The sequence below is a fragment of the Phacochoerus africanus genome, chromosome 14, assembly GCF_016906955.1.
Source record: "Phacochoerus africanus isolate WHEZ1 chromosome 14, ROS_Pafr_v1, whole genome shotgun sequence".
Classification (NCBI taxonomy): Eukaryota; Metazoa; Chordata; class Mammalia; order Artiodactyla; family Suidae; genus Phacochoerus; species Phacochoerus africanus.
Window position 1 is genome coordinate 26947313 of NC_062557.1, and position 22147 is coordinate 26969459.

The following is a 22147-nucleotide window of genomic DNA, read 5'->3' on the forward strand; positions in this document are numbered from 1 at the left end:
CATCCTTCCCCTCACACTTAAGCGCCCACCCTCTCTCTCTGTGTCCCCTCCTTCCCCCGCCCTCCTCGACCCATCCACTCAGCTCCTGCTGTCAGCCTCACCACCTGGAGCACATCTGCCACGTCCACCAATGGCCTTCACGTTTCTGAAGCCACTGGACCTTTTTCGGTCATCTCCCCGTTGGTTTCTCTGGAGTCGGACCCTCCCTCTTGGCAACTGTCCCTCTGCCTCTGGGATGACACCCCCCCTCCCCCGCCTCCTGGTTTTCCCTTGACCCTCTGTCTTTTAGGGTGCACTCCTGACTTCCTCGAGCCCAGGCTTCTTGCTGCAGGTCACCCTGGGCGATCCCTCCTGTGTCCTCACTGTCTCTGCGCTGAATAGTCCTCCCCTCCCCCACCACCCTTCCTCTGCATTCCAGAGCCTTGTCTTCTCCGTGTGTACATCTCAAGGACATCTCAAACCACCATGTCCAAAAAGGACCTCAGGAACCCCCTATCTGAGCCTCTCCCCACACCCCCTCCTCGGCAAATGCCCACCCCCCCATCCAGCACTAGCCCTATTCTGCAAATCACTCTTTTTTTTTTTCTTTTTGTCTTTTACGGCCGCATCTGCAGCATAGGGAGCTTCCCAGGCTAGGGTTGAATCGGAGCTGTAGTCCCCATCCTACGCCAGAGCCACAGCAACGCGGGATCCGAACTGCGTCTGCGACCTACACCACAGCTCACAGCAACGCCAGATCCTTAACCCACTGAGCAAGGCCAGGGATCGAACCTGCAACCTCATGGTTCCTAGTCAAATTTGTTAACCACTGAGCCACGACGAGAACTCCTGCAAATCACTCTTGAAACCCCCTTCCTTACAACGAGTCCTGATGATGTTTCCTCCTCTACAGGTTCACCCCGTCTCTCCATCTCCACCTCTGCCTGGTGCAGAGCCCCCACAGCTCTCCCCTGGCCTCCAAACCCTTCTGCTTCCACTCTTGCTTCTCTCCAGTCTGTTTCTCACCGGCAAGCCGGAGGGACCTTTTCAAAATGCAGGGTCACTCCCCTGCCTATAGCCCTTTTCCACAGCTTCCTGCTCTTAATCAGTAACCAAACTCCTGCTCACAGTCAAGACCTGGCCCCTGCCCTCCTCCTCAACACCCCAACTTCATCTGCTACTCTCTTCTCTGCACTCTCTGTCCTGCCACCAGGCTGGCTTCTGCTGTTCCTCAGCCCTGACTCACTGTGCTGCCACCGGGCCTTTGCACGTCTGTTCCTCCTGCTTCCCCAGCATTTCCCTCAAGCCCTCCCCAGATTCCATCCTCTGGTTCTTCAAAGGCTGCCACACAAATGTGACTTCCTCAGGGAGGCCTTCTTCCCCTGTCTCTCCCGCCAGACCAGGTTCCTTGTGACACCGAGTCATGGCACTTCTCGAAGTAGGTGGTTGTAGCATTCATGAGTATGACTGTCGGATTCACTTCTTCCTCCCTCATCCGACTCTGAGGAACACAAGGGCAGGGGCCTGGCTTTCTCTGTTGACCGCTGTACCTTACAGAGGGCCTGGTAGGTGGTGGGTACTTGGTCAATATTGACTGAATGCAACACGTGAGTTATGCCAAGTATCTAATAGGATGTAAAGTTGGCTCGTCATTATGATTCAGGGAAGGCTTCCTGGAGGAGGTGGGATTTGAGCAGGACGTTGAGGTGGAGAGGCAGAACAAGGGGAAGCTGACTGGACTGGAGCACCTGGACAAGCCACAGCTTTGCCTCTTGCTTCATTTCTCATTTATAAAACAGGCAAGGGAAAAAAAAAAAGTGAACTTGTAGTTTGGAGTTCCCGTTGTGGCTCAGTGGTTAATGAATCCGACTAGGAACCATGAGGTTGTGGGTTCAATCCCTGGCCTTGTTCAGTGGGTTAAGGATGTGGCGTTGCTGTGAGCTGTGGTGTAGGGTGCAGACACGGCTCGGATCCCGTGTTGTTGTGGCTGTGGCGTAGGCTGGCAGCTACGGCTCCAATTAGACCCCTAGCCTGGGAACCTCCATATGCCGTGGGAGCAGCCCAAGAAATGGCAAAAAGACAAAACAAACAAAAACCAAAAAACAAAAAAACAGGCAAGGTTAGACAAAATGACCAGAGGCTCTGGTGTTCCACAGCCCTGGCATCCTCACAGCCCTCCATTTCTCCTCAGGAGGGTTATCCCAGCGCAGGCTGCTGTTTGAGGTCCAGTCCAGGGCGCCCCGTTCTGGGCACAGACCTCCTCCCAAGCCCGGGCTATCCGGCCTGCAGTCCCGTGATCGGCCACCTGGCGGCGCTCGGAGACCAGCCGCGCGGCCCGCTGTTTTGGCGAAGACGCGCCGGCGGCTGAGTCCGTGCCCGGGCCCGCCCCTCGCAGCCTCCATCCCGCTCGCCTTTCCTGTCCGCGGCGTCCCGGCCCACGGCCGTCAGCAGCCATGCTGGGCGCGCGGGCCTGGCGGTGCCGCGGCCTCCTGCTGCCCCGTGCCGGGCCGGGCCTCGTCGCGAGCCTCAGGTACGGGCGGGCGAGGGGTGCCCTTGGGCCAGTGGTCCCACTTTGGTCCCCAGCGCCTGCCCGGCCAACCCCTTCATGCCTGCATTCTCCCCACCCTCAAGCCCTGTCCTGCCACCTGGCCCAGGGCATTAACGCCCTCCTTTCCTCCCCGCCAGCTGCGGGGACTCTGTTCTGACACCACCTCCAGGAAGCCTTCCTTGAACCCTGATGCTGGGCCAAAGGTCTTTGCCCAACAACACCCTGGGCTGGCCTGTCACAGTCCTCATTGCTGCGGGGCTCTGTCATTATTTCGGTCTGCCCCACAGTGCCACCTGCCCAGGCTGAGCCCCCTGAAATCAATTTCTGAGTCTTTGGGGGTCGTGAGGGTCTGGCACAGGACCTGGCCCCCTGGAAGTGCCCCGTTGGTGGATGTTGAGTGAGGAAGTCCTGGGTGTCAATTTTCTTCTGCTTGCCCCTCACCCGGTGCAGTCCCAGACCCAGCAGTGGGCAGCCTTCCTGCCCAGACACACACACCCGGGCATTCCAGAGAGACATGTCCAGCCCGGCCACCTGGGGCGGGGCCCACTTAGGGGGAGAGAATGGAGCCAGAAGGACCGTTCTGCCCATTGTGACCCGCCCTGACCTCACAGCCATCACCCTTCCCACCACCAGGTCTGAGAGTTTGGGGGAGACGAATCTGGCAGGGAGCCCCCAATGAGCCACCTTTCTTCACCCCCCCCAAAACACAAGGGGGAGCACAAAGGCCACGGTCTCCCCCGTGGTTCAGAAAGGTGGGTTGGGCTGGGAGCTGGAGCTTCCAGGAGGGATGCCAGAGGGCAAGGTGGGGTGGGACGGGGCTCTGGGGTAGGTGTAGGGGGAGGTGGGGGGGAACCTCTGAGCCTGACCCACCTGCTCCTGCCAGGGGTAGCTCCCCCCGGGACAAGGACCGCAGCGTGACAGTCAGCAGTTCAGTGCCCATGCCTGCCGGAGGGAAAGGGAGCAGGACCAACTGCTCCCAGTCCACGCCCCAGAAGACCCCCAACCGCCTGATCAATGAGAAGTCACCGTATCTCTTGCAGCATGCCTACAACCCTGTGGACTGGTGAGTCCCTCTCCTGAGGCCTCCCGGGGCAGCTGGACCCTCAGCCCCTCCTATTCCGTGCCCGCCCCTCCCTCCCCCCGCCCCCCACCCCGGCCCAGGCTAGTGAGTGATGTCCCACCCTGTCGGGCCCAGGTACCCCTGGGGACAGGAAGCCTTTGACAAGGCCAGGAAAGAAAACAAGCCAATTTTCCTTTCAGGTACTGTACCCCCCTTCCCTGCGATGGGCGGTGGGAAGTAGTGATGGATGGGGGGTAGGGGAAGGGTCTTCTGGGCCTGGGGGCCTCCCAGGAAACTAGAGGTCAGGGTGTCTTCAGCCCAGCCGGGGGGGGGGCCCTTGGCTGGCCCCCCTGTGCCCATCACTGGCCCCCCTCCCCCGCCCCCCATGGCCCCATTCCAGTGGGATACTCCACCTGCCACTGGTGCCACATGATGGAGGAGGAGTCCTTCCAGAATGAGGAGATTGGCCGCCTGCTCAGTGAGGACTTTGTCAGCGTGAAGGTGGACCGGGAGGAGCGGCCAGATGTGGACAAGGTGTACATGACCTTCGTGCAGGTGCGTGGTCTTCCCCTGGAGGGGGGTGGCCCGGGCCCACGGTGCCGCCCCCCTCACTCTTGCCCTCTCTCTGCCAGGCCACCAGCAGTGGTGGGGGCTGGCCCATGAGTGTGTGGTTGACTCCCAACCTACAGCCCTTTGTGGGGGGCACCTATTTCCCCCCTGAGGATGGCTTGACCCGAGTCGGCTTCCGCACCGTGTTGTTGAGGATTCGGGAGCAGGTGGGCACGGCGGAGTGGGGGTGGGGGTGATGATCGGGGGGGGAGGGAGCCAGGGGTCCCCACCTGGTGCTGACCTCCAGGTGTGCCTTCCACCCTCCCGCAGTGGAAACAGAACAAGAAAACCCTGCTGGAAAACAGCCAGCGTGTCACCACAGCTCTGCTGGCCCGGTCGGAGATCAGCATGGGTGACCGCCAGCTGCCACCCTCCGCTGCCACCATGAACAGCCGCTGCTTTCAACAGCTGGACGAGGGCTATGATGAGGAGTATGGCGGCTTCGCCGAGGCCCCCAAGTTCCCCACGCCGGGTCAGTGCCCCTCGCCCTGCGCCCAACGCCAGCCCCGGCCTGGGCTTTCGAGGCCCACCCAAGTCCGTGCTCTCCCGACCCCTGTCTTGGTTGTTAACCTCACATTCTCCTGCCTGGCCTGGGACCTCCTGAGCCCCAGCCTGGGTGTCGGTAGCTATCGGAGTGAAGACCTGACTTTGGTCTTAGCAGGGATCCTCTGATGCTGACATAGATAACAGTCCTCTGTCCTCTGGGTGGACTGGTCAGGGACCTGCGGACCCTCCGCCTGTCCAGAAAGACTGCCTGTTGAGCAAACCCCTAGCGGCAGCCCGGCCACAGGCCCCATCGCCCTGCTCGCTGCCCCAGGCTCTCCATGCTCTCACCCGCGTGCTCTCTCTGGGCGTCCGCAGTGATCCTGAGCTTCCTGTTCTCCTACTGGCTCAGCCATCGGCTCACGCAGGATGGCTCTCGGGCCCAGCAGATGGCTTTGCACACCCTGAAGATGATGGCCAACGGGGGCATCCGAGACCACGTGGGACAGGTGATGGCATGAGGCATTTCCTGGAGAAGGGCAGCTGGGGGCGGGGGGGACGCGGTGGGGATGGGCCTCCAGCCTCACGTCCCTCCTGGCACAGGGCTTCCACCGCTACTCCACGGACCGCCAGTGGCACGTCCCCCACTTTGAGAAGATGCTGTATGACCAGGCACAGCTCACGGTGGCCTATTCACAGGCCTTCCAGGTGACCCCCTGACCGCAGCCCAGAGCAGAGACCCCTAGCTGGTCCCCTCACTCCTGACTGCTGCTTCCAGGGCCTTCCTGGTGACATGTGGGCCCCCCGCCCCCGCTTTAGGTCCCCCCTGGCCTTCGTTCTCATGTCAAGTACCCAGGCGCCCTCCCCACCCCCTTGGAGAATGCTGACTGCCCCCTGTACCTAGGCCACCCCCAGGGACCTCTGTTTACAACCTCCTTCCTCCCCCCTCAGATCTCTGGTGACGAGTTCTACTCCGATGTCGCCAAAGGCATTCTGCAGTATGTGGCCCGGAACCTGAGTCACCGGGTGTGTGTCCACTGAGGCAGGCGGGCCTGCCTGGCTGCGGGAGGGTTTGGGGCCTCCCCTCCTCCAAAGGCTGGGGCAGCCAACTCTCGCCTCCCCACAGTCTGGAGGCTTCTACAGTGCCGAGGACGCGGACTCGCCTCCGGAGCGGGGCATGCGGCCCAAAGAGGGGGCCTTCTACTTGTGGACGGTCAAAGAGGTCCAGCAGCTCCTCCCGGAGCACGTGCCAGGTGCCACTGAGCCCCTGACCTCAGGTCAGCTCCTCATGAAGCACTATGGGCTCACGGAGGCTGGCAACATCAGCCCAAGCCAGGTGAGGCCTGCTGGTGGCCGTGGGAGGGCTCCTGAAGCCCGAGGGCCGCTGGGACGCTCTCAGACAAGGGCTGTTTTCTTCAGGACCCCAAGGGGGAGCTGCAGGGCCAGAATGTGCTGACTGTTCGCTATTCGCTGGAGCTGACTGCCGCCCGCTTTGGCCTGGACGTGGAGGCTGTACAGACCCTACTCAATACGGGCCTCGAAAAGCTCTTCCAGGCCCGGAAACATCGGCCGAAGCCGCACCTGGACAGCAAGATGCTGGCCGCCTGGAACGGTGAGGTGGCTGTGTCCGAAACCTGAGAGAATCACCCTTCACAAGGGCCCCTCTGTATAACAAGCACCTGCTAAATCGGTGTTTTGTGGGTGTGTGTCTTTTTAGGGCTGCACCTGCAGCATATGGAGGTTCCCAGGTTAGGGGTAAAATTGGAGCTGCAGCTGCCGGCCTGCGCCACAGCCACAGCAACGTGGGATCTGAGCCAAGACTGCAATCCACACCACAGCTCACGGCCATGAAATGCCGGATCCTTAACCCCACTGAGCAAGGCCAGGGATCGAACCCGTGTTCTCATGGATACTAGTTGGGTTTGTTCCCGCCGCGCCACAGCAGGAACTCTGCCCTTGCTAAATCTTAACTCTTTCTTTGTCAGGTTTATTGTCCATTCATTTACAAATGAGCAAACTGGAGCTTAGAGAGTTAAAGTGGTCCACCCAAGGTCAAGCACAAGGGCAGGAGCCCAGCCCCGCCTGGTGCTGGGGCTCAAACTTTTGCCCAGTCACCCTGTTGCTCCAGAGAGGTGTCAGGGCTTGTGAGCTTGGGGTGGATCCCCCAAGGGAGGGGGATCTAGAGGGCCTGGGCTGGCCTCTCACCGTGGGTGTCTCCTCTCTCAAGGACTGATGGTGTCTGGCTTTGCCGTGACTGGGGCTGTCCTGGGCCAGGAGAGGCTGATCAACTATGCCATCAATGGTGCCAAGTTCCTGAAGCGACACATGTTTGATGTGGCCAGCGGCCGCCTGATGCGGACCTGCTATGCAGGCTCTGGGGGGACAGTGGAGCACAGGTGGGGGTTGCTGGTGGAGCACAGATCGGGGTGGGAGGGAATGGGACACTGGTAGGGGGCCAGTGGAGCTCTTATGGGGGATGGTTGGAACATAGGTGGGAGGCTGGTGGAGCATCGGTGGGGAGACTGGTGGAGCACAGGTGGGGAGATGGTTGGAGCACAGATAAGGTGGAGTACAGAGAGGGGGACAGTGGGACACAGATGGGGGATGGTTGGAGCACAGGTGGGGGGATGGTGGTGCACAGATGGGGGGCCAGTGGAGCACAGGTGGGGGGACTGGTGGAACACAGGTGGGGGGCTGATGGAGCACAGGTGGGGGGATGGTGGAGCTCAGGTGGGGGGATGGTTGAAGCACAGTTCGGGGGCTGGTGGAGCATAGGTGGGAGGCCGGGCTGCCCAGGCAGGCTTGCCTCCTTGGGCATCCCAGGTCTTGCTCTGCCCTTCTCCTCCCCTCGGGGTAGGCACTAGTCCTGGCTGTGCTTCCCCCCCCACCCCCCACCGCTGGGAGCCCTTAACCTCCCTGGGACCATTGCTCATCCTGGAAATGGGCTAACAGGACCTCACCCCAATTCTAAACAAAAGCATGTGCAAAGGGGGCCTCCTCTGGGGAAACCCCCCTCTCCCTGGCCTGTCCCCTCCCCAACGCCTGTCCCCTCAGCAACCCGCCCTGCTGGGGCTTCTTGGAGGATTACACCTTCGTGGTGCGGGGCCTGCTGGACTTGTACGAAGCCTCACAGGAGAGCGCGTGGCTCGAGTGGGCTCTGCGGCTGCAGGACACGCAGGACAGGCTCTTCTGGGACTCCCGGGGCGGCGGCTACTTCTGCAGTGAGGCTGAGCTGGGGGCTGGCCTGCCCCTGCGTCTGAAGGACGGTCAGTGAGGGTGTGGAGCTGGCCGGGGCTCCTGGACCCCAACTGGGGCTTGGTTTTCCCTGGGGGAGGCGTTAAGCACAGTGTGATGGGTGGGGACCAACCCCTCCTGGGCTCGCATCTCCACCACTCATTAACTGGGTGGCTTTGGGCCGGTCTCATATTTCACAGACCACTTTGTTAATATGCAAAATGGAGCCAATGTTGGCATGTCCTTACATGGATGACTTAAAGAATAATGTAGCTATTCTCCGAATGTGCTTAGTGGCAGTAACTAGCATGCCTGGGTACACTGAACAGGGCCGATTTCATGCCGACCCTCATAAAACTTACCCTGTGGTAGGGGAGACAACTTAGAGGCAGTAACATTTAAAGCAAAAATGCACACATAAACGCATAGTTAAAATTGTGGGTGCCATGGTGATGTAGAAGCTGCCACCGTGTGCTCCGTGTCTGACTTTTCTTTTCTTTTCTTTTTTTTTTTTTTGCCTTTTCTAGGGCTGCACCCGCGGCACATGGAGGCTCCCAGGATAGGGGTCTAATCCGAGCTATAGCTACCAACCTCCACCAGAGCCACAGCAACACGGGATCCGAGCCGTGTCTGTAACCTACACCACAGCTCACGGCAACGCCTGATCCTTAACCCACTGAGCAAGGCCAGGGATCGAACTCACAACCTCATGGTTCCTAGTTGGATTCTTTAACCTCTGAGCTGCGACAGGAACTCCTGTGTCTACTTTTCTTAGTGGCATTTAGCATCACCTAATGCCTCTGGTCTGTTTAATGGCCTCTGCCCTCATTCGAATGTAAGCACCTTTTTTTTTTTTTTGTCTTTTTGCCATTTCTTGGGCCGCTCCCACGGCACATGGAGGTTCCCAGGCTAGGGGTCGAATCGGAGCTGTAGCTGCCAGCCTACACCACAGCCACAGCAACGCAGGATCGTTAACCCACTGAGCAAGGTCAGGGATCGAACCCGAAACCTCACGGTTCCTAGTCGGATTCTTAACCACTGTGCCACGATGGGAACTCCGAGTGTAAGCACCTTTGGGGCAGGACTTTGTCACTGCTGTATCTCCAGGATCTTAGCATGGGCCTCGTACATAATTAGATGCTCGATGACAGGTTAGCTGACCAACTGAGGGCCCTGATTGAGCAAGGGTGTGGCCCAGCTCAGCAGGAGAATCGGATTAAACTGTGCAGGTGTCATTTAACCAAGGGCTGGAGGGCAAAATGGGGCTGTGCGGTCAAGGAGGAGCAGGAGAGGGATTTCACGTGGCAGGAATAGCCCGTGAGGGGCTCCGAGGGGGCAGCCTGTGCCCTGGAGGATGGTCTCGGGGGTGGTGATGGTGGGGGGGACAGAGACCAGTGTATCGGGGAAGGTGCCCAGTTGGCACTGGATCCCTGCAGTCTTCTAGGTGTGGCAAGTCTGGCGACGGCTTTTAAATAGATTGTGATCCGTTCTGGTTTTGGTTCAAGAATGTCACTCTGACTGATGGTGGAGAAGGGGTGGGGGCGGGGGAAACAGGGTGGACAGTTAGGAGGCTGTTAGCGGCATTCTGGCAGGTGGTGGCGAAGGCCCAGACTAGTGCGAGATGGGAGAGGTGGTCAGGTTGGATCTGTTCTGGCCTCAGACCCTGTAGGTTTGTGGATAGATTAGAAGTGGGAGGTGAGGGAGTTCCCTGGTGGCATGGGGGTTAAGGACCTGGCGTTGTCACTGCTGTGGCTCAGGTTGCTGCTGTGGCATGTGTTCAGTCCCTGGCCCTGGAACATCTTCATGCCTTGGGTGCAGCAAAACAAAAACAAAAACAAAAACAAAAACAAAAACAAACAAACAAAAAAACCAAACCTGGCAAAGCATTTAAAAAAAAAAAGAAGAAGAAGAAGAAATTCTTGTCATGGTACAGTGGAAAATAATCCAACTAGGAACCATGAGGTTGTGGGTTTGGTCCCTGGTCTTGTTCAGTGGGTTAAGGATCCAGCATTGCCGTGAGCTGTGGTGTAGGTTGCAGACATGGCTCGGATCTGGCATTGCTGTGGCTGTGGCGTAGGCTGGCTTCTACAGCTCTGATTAGACCCCTAGCCTGGGAACCTCCATATGCCGTGGGTGCGGCCCTAAAAAAGCAAAAAAAAAAAAAAAAGTGGGAGGTGAGAGAGAAGGGAGGGAGGGACAGCTGAGTGGCTGGATGGAGTTGCCAGCAGGGAGGGGGAGGGGGAGCCTGAGGACCAAGAGCTCAGCCTGGGGCAAGGGGAGTTAAGAACGCAAGTGGTAGTGAAAAGGGTCGGTAACTGCCAGAGCTGGCATCACCCTCCAAGACCTGGGGCCAGAGCCGGTGGGTCTGCCAGCTCTTCTCCACCCCATCCTCCAGCTGCCCTGGCCACAGTCCTGGAGCAGGGTCCTGGGACCCAGGGACCCTCCCTCTCAGCCTTTGCCCTCCCCACCCCCTGCAGACCAGGACGGTGCAGAGCCCAGCGCCAACTCCGTGTCAGCCCACAACCTGCTTCGGCTGCACGGTTTCACGGGTCACAAGGACTGGATGGACAAGTGCGTGTGCCTGTTGACCGCCTTCTCGGAGCGCATGCGTCGGGTCCCAGTGGCATTGCCGGAGATGGTCCGCGCCCTCTCAGCCCACCAGCAGACCCTCAAGCAGGTGGGAGGCAGGGAGGGCCCTCGGGCTGGGACCCCGGGTGGGAGGAGAGCTGGGGCCGCCCCAGGGAATGGAGAGCATGGAGTGGGACTCCTGGGGCTGTTCCTGGAGCTCCGCTCTGTGAGTGTGTGCACAGGTGTCTCGGTGGGAATGTCTGGAAGGCTGCTTTTGTGCAGGTGGAGGAGTCTGTGAGTGTGTGTGTGTGAGATAGGCTTGGGGCACGGGCAGGTGCCTGTGCAGGTGCCTAGGCCTGGGGCTCTCAGAGTAGGGGGCGCTACTTTATGGGTCCCTGTGGTTTGTGAAGTGCTTCTCTGTGTGTCTCTGTGGATCACTGTAGTTGGGTTGGCAGTGTCGTGTGTGCAAGAATATACTGGACTGCAGGTGTGTCCCTCCGAATGTTATTGCTGTGCGTGTGCATCTGGATGTGTACAATCCTGGATGTGTATGACTCTGTGCCTGCCCTTCTGAGTGTGTGCTGGTGTGAGTGCTCACCAGTATGTGATTGCCTCTCTGCAATGGTATGTCCCCTGTTCTGGTCTCTGTTTGCGTGTGTGTGTGTGTGTGTGTGTATCTGCCTCTCTGTGGGCATCTGCTATGTGCATCTGTGACAACTCTGTCTGTATGTACAGCTCTGTCTCCCTATATATGGGTCTCCAGATATTTGTGTGTCTTGCAGTGTACCAAGTCCTGCGTGTGTGCGTGCTGGCGTTGCTTGTTGCCCACGTGTGCATGTCCTGGTGTTTGTATGGCTACCACTATGTGTGATACTTCCACTTTGTATATTCTCAGGCATGCGTGTGTGTGTGTATGGTGTGTGTACATGTTTTCACCTGCTGAGCAGTGAATCTGATGCAGCCTCTTGGCAGCTGGTCTGGGGGATGCTGAGCTGAGTCCCTATTTCTTCTTTAGGCATATAGAGTGGGTGGCAGGATGGGGAAGCCCTGGTAGGTCCAGGTCCAGCCCCTCTGCGCCTGTCACTGGAGTGGCCTTTCTGTTCTGGGCAGATTGTCATCTGTGGAGACCCCCAGGCCAAGGACACCAAGGCTCTGCTGCAGTGTGTCCACTCCATCTACATCCCTAACAAGGTTTGGTCTGTGAACCCGGCCCCACCCTCTGCCTGCCCTGCCCAGGCCCCCTCCCCTCCTTGGCTCCCCAATATCTCCAGCTCCTCCGAAGGTCTGGGGAGATGGAACCTGCCAGTGGCCCCTGGCGGTGTCCAAGCGCCGCCCCCCACCCCTCCCTGCCCCGTGACCCGCTCTACTCTGCCGCTCTCCCAGGTGCTGATTCTGGCAGATGGGGACCCCTCGAGCTTCTTGTCCCGCCAGCTGCCCTTCCTGGGTACCCTGAGGCGGCTAGAAGACCGGGCCACCGCCTACGTGTGCGAGAATCAAGCCTGCTCCATGCCCATCACGGAGCCCTGTGAACTGCGGAAACTGCTGCATCAGTGACTGCCTCCCCCACCTCAGGCTGGGGCAGAAGGCGGAGCTTCCCAATCGACCAGAGACTCAGGCCCTGCAGGGTCCTGCAGAGCCTGCGGCCATCCCAGGGCACCCTGTCACCAGGTGACCTCGGCTATCCTTGATGCCCCCCCATGGGCACCCACTCACCCTGGAATAAACCTAACAGCGTCCCGCGGTAATCTTGAGGCCCCGGCCTTGCTTGTGAGAGAGGGGCCTCGGGCTCCAGCACGGGAATCAGCAGCCCAGGGCCCCTTTTTCTCAGAGCCCCTGGCCGACCTCTCTGCCTTCAAAGGTCACCAGGCTGACTCTGACCCCGTTCATGGTCCTAGCAACCTGGGTGAAGCTGAGGTCAGGGGACCAGTAATGACCCCTGGGGGTGGAGGGATCAGAGTGTGGACCTGAGCAGGAGGGGAAAGGCCAATCCTTGCCCTCAGGCAGAGTTAGGAAAGGGGCCTGCCCTCCCTTCCCCTTGTCTTCTCCAATTTTAAGCTGGGAAAGAGGCTGGGGGATCTTCATGTGAGCTTTTATTTTTCATGAAAGGGTGACATTTGTATATGCTCTGGTTCATTATGAGAGCTGCTGTTTATCAGGACCAAGGATATTTCTATCCAGCTCCAAGCTTCCCTGCGGGAGGTCATTCTGTCCATCCCCCTGCTTTCACAGAAGCCAGTCCAGGGAGAGCGTTCTTTCTCAGTTGGAGCATCTGTTGGGTTGGAAATCCTTCTCCAAACCTGAATCCTTCCTGCTTCAGGGAAAGCCTCTGCCTTCCTGTGACCTCTTCCTGTTCCCTCAAAATTGGCAGGTGCTCAACAAGCCCCGTCCTTGGTACCTGCATCTTCATGGGCCCTGGAACCCCCATCTAGCTTCTGCTGGGTGAGGGAACAGGGAAGCTTGCTTTGGGAAGGACACGTGTAGGGGAATGGGGCTGCCCCCTAACTGTGGGCCCTTCAGGGGTCTGCTGAGCCTAAGTACCCTTGTAGCCTTCCAGCCAAGCAGTGCCGAGAACCAGAGGAGGCTGCTAGAGATGAGATCTGAATGGGGCCACTGCTTGTGGAGATGTCAGCCCTGGGGAGGGATGGGGCTGGAAGGAGCTAGGAGACTGGACTGAGTCACTCCAAGCTCTGTTTGGGACCACGGCCACCCTCTGCACACTGTCACCTACAGCCACACATGGTCCCTGGGACCCAGGTCAGCTTTGTCTGGGCAGCTCGGCCCATGGTGCAAGCCACCAGCCCATCTGGAGAGGGTTAGGGCTCCAGACAACAAGGTCAGCTGGCCCCTTCTGGCCTTGCCAGGAAGTTTGAGGCGTGGGCAAGCAGCACCCTGTCTGGGGGACAGTGAGGAGAGAGGGTGGAGCATGGTAAAGCACAGGAGGCCTTTTTGGCAACCCCAGCCCTGGCCTTGGGAAGGTCTAGGCAGTTAGCAAAGCCCTCTTCCCTCTGTCGTCCCATGGAGCCTCATGAATGAGGTTGCAAGGTGGGTACTTTGGCCCCATACGGATAGATGTTCAAGGCCCAGAGAGGGTAAGAGCCTGGCCTGAAACCACTCAGCACATCTCATTCTTTCTGGGGTCTTTGGCACACACTAAAGACCCTTAAGGCTTCCTCTTCCCCCAGGAGATCCAGGCACTGCTGTGAAGGACAGTGCCTTTGGTGTTTTGTGCCCCTCCACCCAGGCTTCTGCTCTGTGCCTCCTCTTTCCCTTCCCTTGCTCTCAGACATGCACTTGACAATGATATTTGTTAAACGGATTCAGAGGAACTTGTTAGGGCCTTAAAGCATCAGTTCTCCTGGGAGCGCTTTCATTTTCTAAAGAGGGCAAGGCTGAGCACAAGTCTTGTTCACATGGGGGGTTTTAAGGCCTCAGCCTCTCTTCCCCTTTGCTGGTCCCTCTTGGGTATGCTCCTTGCTCTGCTGGCAGGACTGTGCTGGAGGAGCTGTGGGCCAAGACCATTAGAAACAGAGCATCTAGTTTGGGCAGTCACTTAAATAATTTCACCTCTTGGAGCCTCTGTTGCCTTACCTAAAAAATCCTACCCACAGAGTTCCCGTCGTGGTGCAGTGGTTAACGAATCCGGCTAGGAACCATGAGGTTTCGGGTTCGGTCCCTACCCTTGCTCAGTGGGTTAACGATCCGGTGTTGCCGTGAGCTGTGGTGTAGTTTGCAGACGCGGCTCGGATCCCGCGTTGCTGTGGCTCTGGCGTAGGCTGGTGGCTACAGCTCCGATTCAACCCCTAGCCTGGGAACCTCCATATGCCACGGGAGCGGCCCAAGAAATAGCAACAACAACAGCAATAACAACAACAACAAAAAGACAAAAAAAAAAAAATCCCACCCAGCCACCCAGATCCCACCCAGCCACCAACTCCCAGGGCTGCAAAGTGACTAAATGGGACAATGTAGCATTGCTGAGCAGAGAGCATCACCTATGAAAAGATTCTCTTGGTTCCTGAGGGAGCCATCCAGGCTATAAAAGGAAGATGGCTGGAGGGGGCTGGAGGGGCTGGTTGAACAGGGCCTTGGAAGGAGATCCCAAACCAGAGCAGATCTTAGACAACAGTTAGGCAACTGCGACCCCGAGAAAGGAATTTCTTTTCCCTCTCATTCCCCCTCTCTGCTTAGGGTATTCATTCATCTAACAAAGATTTTTTAAGCACCTGCTGTGTGCCAAACTGGTGAGCAAGATGGACATAGCCCCTGCTACCAGAGAACTTAGAGCCTAGAGGGGGAGACAGCCACTTCATTACTACAAATACAGACTTATCCCAGACTGGGCCAAGTGCTCGGAGGTTATGGACACTGGCCTGACCCAGTACTGTGTCCTCAGCACCTTGGCATTAGTTGGCACTGTAATACTTGCTAAAAGAAGGCCACCTAGTGGAGGTGATGTGAGAGCTGAGGCTTAGAGGGTGGGAGTTAGGGTTAGGGTTAGGGCCTCCTGGCTTCCTGGCTTCCTTTGCCTTCTTCACGGGTCCCGCCTTCCTCCTCACCTCCCCCACTCAGCCCAACAGTCAGCATCTCCAGCAGGGATGTCAGAGTCCTCTGGTGTCCCACACAGGGGTCGGGAGGCCTCAGGTGGGCCCAAGCCCAGGAATGGTTTGTCCAGCTGGTGCATGCATCTGCGCCCCTTTCTAGGTAAATTCTAGGACTGCGTTCAGCTCGGGGTGGCCTGGAAAATGGATGAAGGTGTGGGGCCTGCTGACCGACCATCAGGAAACCTGACCCGGCTGGTTAAGCTCCTCTGTCCTCATTTCCCCCTCTGCTAAGAGGGGATGATTATAGCGTCAGTACCTCGGGTGATAGCCCTGGTGCTGCTTGATCCTGTCTGGGAAGGGCCGGCAGACTAGGCAGACTGCGTAGCAGCTAGAGGGAAGGTGTCAGACACGGGGAGCCAACCACAAATAGGTCCTTCTCCCAGAGGACCACTGAGAGTTCAAGACTCTGGTGCGGGCACACGTAGAATGAGAGCAGAGACTCCCTCCAGGAGGGAAAGACACTTAAGGGATAGGCTTATTAGCATGAAATGCAAATAAGCCTGGCCTCATTTGCACAACTCAGTGCCTTGTGCAGGGATTCGGCGAAAGGGCAACCTGGGAGGCGTCTGCGCAGCAGCAAACTCTGCCCTCTCCAACTGCACTCCCCGCAACCCTCCCGGGACGGAGCTGAGACAGCCCCTCCCCGCTACCACCAACCTCACTCAGCGGGAGGCTTGGGTGATGCAGCCTTGGGAGAGTGCAAAACGCCGGGGAGTCTTGGTAGGGGGGCGGGTGCAGGAGGTCATCGGGTCCATCCGTTTGCCTCTCCGCAGTAGCGGTAAGCGAGCGGAGAGGGAATAGACTGACCTGCTTGGCTCCGTCGTGTCTGTCTCCCGAATAGGTGGGGAAATGCTTCCAGACGGCTTAATCCTTGAGGCCCTCCCGACCCTGCTTCACCCCAGCGCCCAGAACCCGGTTCCCGGGTATCTACATCCTTTAGGGGAAGCGCTGGCTGTGAGAGGGAGCTGGAGCCGACTGAGCTCCGCGACTTTAAGGAGAGGCTGGGCGAGGGCCGGGGTCTGCACCTGGGTGTGCGCGCGCGCGTAGCTGCAGACCCTCGTGGACCTGCTCCCGGGAGCGTGGAGGTCTGCGAGGAGAGTAGCCCAGCGAAGCTCCTGTCCTGCAGAAGTCCCGGCAGGCGTGAGTCCAGCTTACCCAGGGCGTCTGGAGACCACCCCTGCCCTGTGCCCTGGCCAGCCGCTGGCTCCCTCTGACTTGGTTCCGGTTTCTTCGCTTCAGTAGCCATATCGGAACTCGAGAGGGAGAAACTGAGGCACGGAATGGGGTCTTGGCAAAACTGTGCAGGTTCAGAGTCGGCAAAGCCCAGCTCTATGCTTCTACCGATTCCCACACACTGGAGGCCCCCACAGGTCCCTTCGCGGGAGCCTCTCTCTGCTCCGCAGCTGTTCTTGGAGATCCCAGCTCTTGGTCCGACGTGACCTGCCTGGGGCTACGTGTTCAAGCACGAAGGTCCCTAGTGAAGTTCTGGAATTTCAACGTGAGGTCAGCGGGTTAGGGTTAGAAGATTAGGATCAAAGTTGCAGAAGGAACCTGGGAGGAGCACCAACAAACCCAAAATGTTGGTGGAGGCCACGCCCAGACCTTGCCTGTCCCAGCCTTTCCTTGGCTCCTCCCGTTTCCCTAGGACGAGCCCCCTCCCTCCAGGCTGAAGTCCTAGGCCCGGGACTTCACGCTCCGCTCTCCCCTTCCTCAGTCCCGCTCCCAGGCTCAACCCCTGGGTGGGCGATTAATCAGTGGAGACCCAGGATTTCGCTCAAGGACCCTGGTCACATCCCTCATCGGGCCGAGTGCCTCCCTTCAGCTCTAGGCCCTCCCAGAGCTGGGCCCGCCCTCCGGCTGCCGTCCAGTTCGGGGTGGGGGACAAAGGATGCCCGGGGGCCGGCGACGCTATCCCAGGACCCCAAGCCAAATACTCTTGATTCCCTGGGGCTCCCTCCAGAGGAGTCCCGGAGCCCCCAGCGGCCAATAGGAAAGTGGGTTCGGTCTTGGTAGCCGTCTAATTGGCTCCTGCCTTCAGGGGCAAGGGGAGGGGAGAGGGGCGGGTACCGGGCTTTGGGGTGGGAACCGGATTCCAGCTGTGGCTCTCTCCCTCTGCGCCCCCGCCCGCACTGCCACTGCGACCGGCCAATGAGAGTGCAGCTCGGGGCCGGCGGCGCGCGGCGATTGGCTACGAGGTTGGCTGGGGAGAGGCGGGGCCGAGGCTTGAAGTTGGAGTGAGGGATCCAGCTGTGGTGTGCGCCGGGCTCCTCGCCGCCGCTTTCGCTTGCTCGCTCCGCGTCTCGGCCGGAGGAGGAGGCAGTGGCGCCGGCGACAGCAACGGCAGCGGCAGCCACCGCGGCGGCTGCGGCGGCGGCATCTCCGCCTCCACCCCCGCCCGGGACGGCCCCACCACCACCTCCCCGCCCCTCCTGGACCCGGAGCCAGCAGCCGAGCGGAGGAAGGAGCCGCCCCCCACCCCCTCCAAACCCACCCCCAAAGAGATTCCTCCTCCCCTCCCCCGCCGCCGTTGGCGCGGAGCCGGGACGATGCTGACCCCTTAGATCCTGCTCCAGCTGCGCCGCGGGAAGAGGGGGCGCCCCTCCCCGGAGGCCCCCCCCCCGCCCTCCGCCCCGCTTCTCTCTCCCCTTCTTGGGGCCGCTTCGCGGAAGGTGGCGCCGAATCTGGCGACCGGAGCCTGGGCGCGAAGCGAAGAAGCCGGAACAAAGTGAGGGGGAGCCGGCCGGCTGGCCCGGGGGGCCCCGGAGGCCCTGGGGAAGCGGGACTCGCGCCGGGCGGGGCTTCCCTGCGACCCGGCGCCCCGCGGGCAGCATGCCCCTGCGGGCAGGGGGAGCTGGGCTGAATTGGCCCTCTCGGGGGCTCAGCCTACGCCCTAGAGCCCCCCAGATGTGCCCCCTCCGGGGCCCCCCGGTTGCGTGAGGACACCTCCTCTGAGGGGCGCCGCTCGCCCCTCTCAAGACCTCCCGGGGCCCCGGCTGGCCAGAGGATGGACGAGGAGGAGGATGGAGCGGGCACCGAGGAGTCAGGACAGCCCCGGAGCTTCATGCGGCTCAACGACCTGTCGAGAGCCGGGGGCCGGCCGGGGCCAGGGTCGGCGGAAAAGGACCCGGGCAGCGCGGACTCCGAGGCGGAGGGGCTGCCATACCCTGCACTGGCCCCGGTGGTTTTCTTCTACTTGAGCCAGGACAGCCGCCCGCGGAGCTGGTGTCTCCGCACGGTCTGTAACCCATATCCTCTGGGGCACCATGGCCGGGCTGGGGGGTCCGCAGGGGGGCGGGCCGGGTGAGTCGGAGAAGTGAGCCTGGAAGGTGGGCAGATGAGATGGGGGCTGCTAGGGAGGGGAGGGGGTGTCAGAGTGGGAGCACAGACGCGAGCAGGTTTGGCTGATCCCCCAGGCGAGCCCCACCTCGGCACACACACCTCAGTCTTCCTTGGGTGGGGGGGGATCCAGGCCAGGAAAAGAGAGGAGACGTGCCCCGCTGGTTTGCAGCTGGATGCTCTCCAGATGTGGGCAGGGGAGGGTCTTCATCCTCCAGATGTGGGAAGCTTCGGGAGCCTGGGAGCTCTACTCCACCCGCCGCTGGTTAGCGAGCTGGGTTTGGTTTCCGAGTTTGGGGGGTGGGGTGGGAGGAAGCTGCGGGGACGGGGACGGGGGAGGGGGGACCGCAATCTCCTGGGTTTCCCTCCTGCCCCCGCTCCAAAGTTTGCGGTGGATTCTAGGGTCTGATCCCCGCCCCCACCTGGTCCTTGAGGCTGACGTTTTTACTGACCCAGAGGGAGATGTCGGGGGGCGGAGACCAGGTCCTAACCCCCACCCCCCCCACCCCGCGGGTTGGAGGCACAACAAGGAGATTCCGGCGGCGGCTGATGTCAGGGGTGCAGAATGAGAACAAGATGTGGTGGAGGGAAGCTGTCTGCCCCCAGAGCCAGAGTCGAGACCCTTTCAGTGGGAGCCCAGTGCTCAGAGTGCTTCCCTTCTCCCCAATTCTTTATTCAATGTGAGGTGCTTAATGTTGGGTTAGGGAGTTTCGTGCTAATTTTTTTCTTGTGGAGGGAAAGACGGTGGCAAGAGCTTTGGCACACCGGGGATGGGATTAAGCCAGTCCACCTTACCTGTCCCCTTTCGATAGGCGTGCTCCCGCCTGATCACGCAGCAGGTATGGGAGACCGCAGCCCTTCCAAGAAAGTACTTGGGTACCGGGAGTCTGTGAGCGGGTTCACTAAGGAAGGCTCCAGTCCACCATCCCATGTCTACTCCTTGGATTGGGTTTGTGGACTGCAAGCCCCACATTCCAGGGAGATAGATTTAATACTCCCCCCCCCCCCTCCTCTGCCCAGTCTGGAATGGTGTGAGAGACCCCAGCCCCCTCATCCCAACAGCCTTTCCCCCTTAGTCCCTAGCACAAAGCACCGCCTGACTGATGCTGGGCTCCCGGGCGGGTCCCGCCACTGCCACCGCTGGAAGGAAAGGAGTGGCAGTGCGGTGCCATCCTAGGTCTTGACAGCTTCCTCTGACTCTTTCTCAGAGGCTCTTTTGGACCCAGGGTGGGAAATGTCAGGTCTCCCACATAACCCCTGAGAGCCCAATCTGGACTCTGCTTTGGGGAAGGGGGGGAAGCTTGATGCCGCCCTCATTCTGCAGCTCTGCTGCCTCTAGTGCGCAAAGCAGGGATGTGAGCTTGGGTCCCCCCCAACCCCCATCCTCCTCACCCGGTGGGTCTTTAGGAAGCTCCCCTCATCACACCCTCTCCCCATCCTCTGCCCCATTCTTTTTCTCTGAGCTGCAGTAAGGGGGGGGGGCTGCCTCAGAGGTCTGTGGACCTGCTGAACAGGCATATCTTGGGTCTCCCATCCTGGTAGAAATGGGGAGCAAATGTCTCTGAAAAGAAGAGGCTCAGGGCATCCCCTCTCTCCACGCCTAATCACCTACCCTCTCCATGAGTGGGAAAAAGCACCAGCTCCATCCTCTTCTTTTCAGGAGGCTGGTGGGGGAGGGGTGTAGAGAAATCTTCTCTCCTCTTTCCCTCCAAAAAAACCCCCCAATCTCTTGACTAGGACTTGTCCACCTGCCCTGTCTTCAGGTGCTTCAGTGGATAGTCTGGGGTCAGTGTCCTTCCTTGAGGGGTTCTGGGAGGGGGCAAGTGGAGAGCAAGGGAAGGAGGGGAGCGAGATGGAGGCCCAGCCGCTCATCTTGGGGGTGGGGGAGCAGGCCTCCTTCTAGGGTGGTGGGAGGCTGGGGTGTGGAGCCTCAGCTTGCCTAGGTCTGGAGAAGCCGCTAAGCCTGGATTGGCTGGGGGTGGGTGGGGACCAATTTCTTGGTGAAGGGGCTGCCTAAGTAAGATGTGCTCCCACCACTCCCAGCAGACCCACGTATCAAGGGCAACCTGGGTTTTCACTGCCAGAGGGGCTCCAGACAGACTCTTGGGCCTCAGTCTCTCCCTTCCTTTCTCTCTTTTTGGTATCCAAGGCTTCCCTTGGCTCCACAAGATTCCTCTAGACACCGCTGGGCCTGCGGCACCTCCCCTTGACTAACTGAAGCTAATAAGGCTCTTGACAGTCTTCTCAGCCCCATTTCTTAGCCTCTTTAAGAGACTGTGTTTCCTAGAGAGGGGCTCTAGACCCAGGTAGGAAGTGGTGTGTGTGTGTGTGTGTGTGTGTGTGTGTGTGTTTTGGGGAGGGAAGGAGAGCTGCAAAAGAAGGGAGAGACTCAGAAGTGCATATGCTTTGGTCCTGGGGAGACCAGGGGCTCCCAGAAAGGCTCCCCCACCTCGCAGGTTCTAGGGGAGGGAGTGTGTTGGCCTCTCCAGTGTGTGTTTCCTCAAGTGGGAGGGAGTGCATCCCCCCCCCCCCCCCCCCCCCCGGGAAGGAGATCCTAAGCATTCCCTCTCCGGCTGTTGTGTCACATCTGGAAGTTTGTGTAGGAGTTTCTCCAAGCTCAGAGCCCAGCACAGCTTTTTCTCATTTGGAAATCACAGGCTGGCATTTGGGATGCCGAGAGGGGGAGTGGGAAGGGGGCCAGAGGGGGAGAAGGGAGCCTGCCAGGAGGGGGGGGGGGTGGGAGGAGAAGGGAGGCCTGAGCAGCAGGAGCCCTAATGGCTTCCAGAAGTAAGTGCGAGCGCCGGCGTCCTTGTCGTCGTCGTGCGTCTGGAGGGGAGGGGGCGCCAAGGATTTCTGGAGTTTTCCTTGCCACTGGCCCGTGTCCCGAGTTTCCCTGCTTCTCTTACCTAGGGATAAGTCTCCATTTTGGTCCTTAGAGGAAGTGGAGGGCGGGGAGGTGTTCTTCCTGTCTCTTTACCAATTCCCTCCTCTCATTTTCAAACCCCAGGCTCTCCAGAGGGGGTTCTGGGGGGTAAGAGCCCAGCTGAAGAGGGCCGGAGCCCCCCCCCCCAAACCCCAGGCAGTCTTTCCGTCCCAGGCCCATCTTCTTTCTGGGTCACACACACACACACAGTCTGCTCCACTGAACTGTTGGGGGACTCCCTGTCACCCACAGTGCCAGTTGGAGCCATTCCTGGGATTACCCCAGTGCACAGCCCCCCTTCACCCCACACTTGCTCCCGCCCCAGCGCTCACCCCGCCCTGCCTGCCTCAGCCAGGATGGCGACAGACACAACTGCTCACACACGCAGACACACACACACACACACACACACACAGGGTCACAGACGTTTGAATCAGATTTCTGGCCTATTTCCCCTCCCAAAGATTCCAGCAGGCCGGCTCTCTTGTGTCTCTGTGTCTCACGTCTCTGTCTCTGGGTGGGGCTGGCTGCCTTCCTTTGGGTTGCAGTGTTCAGTTCAGCTGGAAACCTCTCTCCCCACACACCCACATGCTGGAGCAGGCGGAGGGCAGGCCACCGGGAAATAGGTTTGTGGGAGTCAGGGGCTCACTGGGGGAATCCCCCTTTCAGCCTCCTTAGCAGGAGCCCTGCTCCCGAGGCCCTAGAGCTCAGCCCCCCTCCCCCGCCCCCACGCCGGGGGGGATGCTGGATCCCAGAGACACCCATCTCTCATCTCTCCGAGAGTCTGGTGAATGAGACACCCCACC

At 59.7% G+C, this 22147-nt stretch overlaps 2 protein-coding genes across 9 annotated transcripts in view; both read left to right on the top strand.

Annotated features, from left to right (window-relative positions):
• The first annotated feature begins 2387 nt into the window (after window positions 1-2387).
• Window positions 2388-12226, top strand: SPATA20 (spermatogenesis associated 20). Of its 2 annotated transcripts, XM_047758324.1 has the most exons (17): window positions 2388-2509; window positions 3161-3279; window positions 3411-3590; window positions 3723-3787; window positions 3988-4142; window positions 4220-4363; window positions 4467-4668; window positions 5058-5188; window positions 5283-5387; window positions 5631-5705; window positions 5806-6015; window positions 6099-6291; window positions 6907-7075; window positions 7734-7945; window positions 10391-10590; window positions 11592-11672; window positions 11865-12226. In XM_047758324.1, exons 2-17 carry the CDS (start codon window positions 3203-3205, stop codon window positions 12033-12035), a joined length of 2370 nt encoding a protein of 789 aa, XP_047614280.1. In that variant the 5' UTR covers window positions 2388-2509; window positions 3161-3202; the 3' UTR covers window positions 12036-12226. The 2 variants fall into 2 exon arrangements, with proteins under 2 accessions (XP_047614280.1, XP_047614279.1); XM_047758323.1 differs by lacking the exon at window positions 3161-3279 and having other exon boundaries at window positions 2397-2509.
• Window positions 12227-17749: 5523 nt separating this feature from the next.
• The window catches only part of CACNA1G (calcium voltage-gated channel subunit alpha1 G), a 67972-nt gene continuing 63574 nt past the window's right edge, over window positions 17750-22147 (top strand). For 4 of the 7 annotated variants that reach the window (XM_047757876.1, XM_047757877.1, XM_047757878.1 and 1 more), the window contains exon 1: window positions 17752-18328. In XM_047757876.1, the coding sequence (XP_047613832.1) occupies window positions 18087-18328 (242 nt within the window). In that variant the 5' untranslated portion in view covers window positions 17752-18086. Of the gene's footprint in view, window positions 18329-22147 lie in introns of all 7 variants that reach the window. The other 3 variants (XM_047757874.1, XM_047757875.1, XM_047757873.1) reach the window with 2 other exon arrangements.